General features: G+C 35.7%; 1 protein-coding gene across 1 annotated transcript; it reads left to right on the top strand.

Annotated features, from left to right (window-relative positions):
• The first annotated feature begins 2,526 nt into the window (after nt 1–2,526).
• LOC148741859 (uncharacterized) lies at nt 2,527–4,543 on the top strand. Its single transcript, XM_088757023.1, has 5 exons — nt 2,527–2,679; nt 2,789–2,887; nt 3,205–3,378; nt 3,649–3,756; nt 4,147–4,543. Exons 1-5 carry the CDS (start codon nt 2,527–2,529, stop codon nt 4,243–4,245), a joined length of 633 nt encoding a protein of 210 aa, XP_088613149.1. The 3' UTR covers nt 4,246–4,543.

The raw sequence follows: 4,543 nt of genomic DNA, 5'->3' as shown, positions 1-4,543 counted from the left end.
ATCTTTCATTTCCTTTACTTATTCATACATTATCTATTCATTGATTTATTTACCTAAGTTATTTCTGTGGTGTGATGCCCTTGAAAAAGTGAAGTTCTATCTTCAAGTCGGAAACATTAGGGAACAGGACCAACATAAGTCCTTATTAAAGAAAGCGTGAGGACTGTAAACGCGTTTTTATAATTCTAAACCTGAATGACGGGAACGCGTGGAAATTAAGTCTAAAACACTTACTCTTCATCTTGCTTATAAAGTCAATTTGATTGGAGATATTCGGCTAAATTCGAACCAAACATTTACTTTACAAAACTTTTCTTGGATGTATTATGATACGTGATATAAAGTGCTTGGTATCATATTCTTCTCTTGGCGAAAGTCTAAGTAATAACGGAACTTTACCACTCATGAAGTACTTATGGCCGCTTTACGAAAACCGGAAACCTGTACGTTTACCGGTAAGGATGAAAAAGGATTGTTACTCCATCGATTGCGGAAAGCAACGATGAGAAAATAATTTATTAGGATATGCTTTCAATGAATTGATTTATAATTCTACAAGTAACGAGAAACATTTAGAAACAAGAAAAGGGATGTCTTGTCAGCTACCATTAGCCCCTTTGTCTTCTTTAGCAGCGACTGGTACGTTACACGGACATGAACCGTGCATGACCAGTTCATGATACCGATGCTCTTCGTCTATATCTATCTATTCTTCGTGGAAGTTCGTCATTAGGTCATTATAATTTACCTGTAAAAAAGCTTCTCTTTATACTATCATAACTTACTTTTTCAATTATATAAAGAAGGAAGATATCATGCCTCAGCCATATTTTAAATTTTACTTTTTACAGTAGTTTAAGGCCTCATTCAAACAGTTTGTATACTCTCTTTTCTTTGTCTTGCGATTTAACATTATAATTTACGACCGAGTAAATTAGAAGCCTAAAACATACCCTCTTACGCAATGAAACTAACTGTTGATGTCACGGCTAGTCACCAAATGGGACATCTTGTTACTTTTTTCAATTTAGACTACGACTCCTTTACCTAGTTTATTTATGGATAATTAGTTGAGTTTAGTTAGTCGGGCCCAACCCCATAAACTAATGACCCATTTCCTGTGATAAAGAATGGTTTTGTTCAATAAACGACATGTCAATTAAGTTACGTCAACACAGAAGTCACGTTATTAATAATTCATATTATCATTCCACCAGTGCGGCCTCACGCGCTTTCAATGAAAAAACCATCTCAAAGATTCGTCTAGATTAACACCAGCCTAATCATCTATTGATTATAATGCATTAAAATCAAATGATTGTATCTTTAAATTGGCTTATTCCCTTCTATCCTCTGTGTTGATACCGGATAGTTAAAATATTTGTTGTCACGCTCTTTTTTTAAGTGATTGCCATTATGAGCGGAAAGTTGCTTACTTTCTTACCAGGAACTTTGATAAAGGAAACAATAAACGTTAAAGAGGCGGAGGTCCATGCGCTTATCCCGAGAGAAAAAATCAATATTTTAAACAATCAAAACAAAGTGTTTCTGGACACCCTGTTTTCTAAGAGCTGAGCAGTTGTCGGGATTGTGGTAAAAACGGATAAGCAGCATCTCTTCAACCCACAACAAAAAAAAGGTCCAACAATCCATATGGAATTATAGCCATTACCACTGCGGAATAAATGCCTGTATTAAGTATAAATGCGATGAACTGGTTTCGCGGAACCAGAATTACTGCATACCAGACATAAACTACAAAATCAATTTGATACAACAAGGATGGATCGTTCGACTGTTACGGAAGGAACAGTAAACAACGTTCAAAAGATACAGGTTTATGAATTCAAATGACGTAATTTACAAAGCGTCAAACGATACAAAATTTAGGGAAAATGAGTAATCCAGAATATGCCGGACAAAAAGATGATGTAAAGAAATAAAACATCTTCCTCTTCATTTAGTATAAAAGACGGTCAAAACTCGCTTTACCCTCAATTAATCCTGGACAAGGAAAGGAAAACAACGAAACATTTCGAATCAGAGAAGTTTATCTGCCACAGATACTTAGAAGGAGAAAGGTAAGTCTACATTGCTCGGTCCGTTCTACAACAAGACTGGAAGTAAAAGCTGATTTATCGTATATGTGCACGATCCTTCGCAGTAAAGCACTATTTGAGCAATAGTGAAAATCAGACCTGAAAAAAAATTTTTTAAGTCCTTATGTTGAATGTACGCATAGTCTTCACCTTTACTTATCATAGGTTTTAAAACAGCAGTTCTAAAGACGTTTTGTTTAATTGCCACTTAACAAAAGGTATGACTTTACCAAATTCTGCTTCACACAAGTTTAAACGAAAAGCTACGGAGAACCACTGACAAACAATTTAAGAGTTAGCTTCTTCAGTTCCTCAAATCAATTCCCCAAAGTTTAGGTAAAATGTTACGAGTGCCGTGTTAATTTTATCAATTGCTTTCTATAGGACACTACCCGTATTTTTCTTGCAACTTTATTCTTTTATAGAAATGGAATTCTGCAAGTCCTTGTTCGCTGCCATATTCATAGTAACTACGATGAGCTCAGTGGCTTGGACAGCTCCGACGAATTACCGACCAAGCGATGCTGAAATTGTCATCAGACTTTCACTGATGCCATCAAGATCCAACGCCACAAAAGAGGTACGGTATTCGCATATTTATTCTCTTGATTCTACTTCTGAAGTAAAGCTGCTTGTAAAACGCTACTTTCAGAATTGTTTAAAGTAAAATATCGTTATTTTATCCGCAGATGTTAAAGGTCCATCAATTCATAGCTTCTAACTGGGATCTAAAGGAGACGTCCCTCACTCTTGGAGTGGCTGACACGACTGTATGTTCCTCAGATCTTGTGAGTATGAAGAAATTCACCTTTCGACTTTTTTTTGAGGAAAAGTCTTTTTCAGTCAGCGGAAGGACATTTTAAACGGATAAACATTTCAAGCATGGTTATTTATCAATCTAACTCGCAGGCAATAGCTAAATACAGGGCAAAAGAGAGAAACATATGCGAGTGATTTCTCCAGACGCGTAGGGGTCTGAGGCACTGGCACTAAAGTATAACACCAAAGTATGGTAAATGATTGACAAAACTTTCTCTTCTGTAAGTCACTGGCACTATAAAATGATAAAAATTTGCATAATTTCTGTGTTTTTGGTTCTCCTCAGCAAAAGAAAGACAACTTTTCGATTGCTTTTATGCAACTTTACAACTTCATCCACCCACTATACCTGGCTTACTCATATGAGGAAGCTAAAGGATCTCAGCACAAAGTGTTGGCAAGTGCGCTCAAAGACACCAGTTTTCACCTAAATACTACAGTGTGGAGAGTGAGACGCGAGGTACGTTACCTTCCTTCTAATATGACAATTCTCTTATGGGGAGACTTACATTTTTTTCACTGATGGTGGAATAAAGTAGCTAAGTCGCGATACCTCGACGAAATAAAAATCGCACAGGCTTTAGAAAGGAAGCGAATACCCAAAGACTAGCTAGCTGAGCAGACTCAAAATATTGTTGTTCCAGCTTTGAAGCCCAGTGCAAAGAAACGTAAATTGTCAGTGTTGCCTATTTTTTTCCGCCACTAATATTTACCCTTTGTTAAATCTCAGATAACGAAAACTGGTGCCACAATACCCCCTGTTCAGCACATCTCAGAGACGAGCCTGGATCATTATACTAAAGCATATTTACAGGCAATGGTCAATAACAAACGTGTGGTAAGAAAAAAAGGATTCAAATGATAATCATTCCTTCAACTGTAAAGGATACATGAAGCAAAACGCAAACTAAAAAAGGAATACGAACCCCAAAGCGGTATAGAATCTAAGAGGTATCCCGTTTTCAGTCTTCGTTGAAACCTCCAGAAAATGTAGTGTTGGGCTTAAAGTGTTGCATTTTTCATACGAGTCTTACATGCATCATTTAACTTTCTTACATATCTTACTAAATTCAAAAGTTGCCAAACATCAAATTTAGCATAAGTAGAGGATCTTTACAGTGATTTTCAACACTATCAAAGCAACAAACTTAAAAAAAAAACAATGAATATGTAGACATGAAACTTTAATCAATAATGTTTCTTTTTTTTTTTTTTTTTACTTTTGTAGAGTGTAACCATAACTGATGATGTGGTGAAGACTTACAGAAACTATGTCATTCTCTACACACTGAAGGATGTTCTCACTGAAGTGTTGACTTGCATCTAAACCTATTTATTACTGAACACGTTGCTCTCTGGCAGAGCAAATAGACTTATTTAGACTAACTGCTCTTACCGTATTATTAGAATACTGAAAGAGGACTACACTTTTCCTGATGTTTACTTATTTAAATTAAAGTTATTCTGTGGAAAAAATTACCAAAAATACTAGAAAAAAACCTCAAAACATTGATAATTATCCAACAAGAGCACTGCCCATAAAAACAATATTTATTTCTTAGAGGACAACGGTTTAGGGATTCAAGCTTGCTACCTAAAGTCAATTTTTAAAGGTCTTAATTCAA

Source organism: Stylophora pistillata, chromosome 1, assembly GCF_964205215.1.
Source record: "Stylophora pistillata chromosome 1, jaStyPist1.2, whole genome shotgun sequence".
Classification (NCBI taxonomy): domain Eukaryota; kingdom Metazoa; phylum Cnidaria; class Anthozoa; order Scleractinia; family Pocilloporidae; genus Stylophora; species Stylophora pistillata.
The sequence above is the reverse complement of the archived record's forward strand: the minus strand, read 5'-3'. Positions and strand labels throughout refer to the sequence as shown.

Bases quoted from the DNA above. Each gene is read 5' to 3' on its own strand.
- LOC148741859 (XM_088757023.1), top strand. From the start codon at position 2,527: ATGGAATTCTGCAAGTCCTTGTTCGCTGCCATATTCATAGTAACTACG. The intron at 2,680-2,788 runs GTACGGTATTCG...TTTTATCCGCAG, and splicing joins GATCCAACGCCACAAAAGAG to ATGTTAAAGGTCCATCAATT. The intron at 3,757-4,146 runs GTAAGAAAAAAA...TTACTTTTGTAG, and splicing joins TGGTCAATAACAAACGTGTG to AGTGTAACCATAACTGATGA.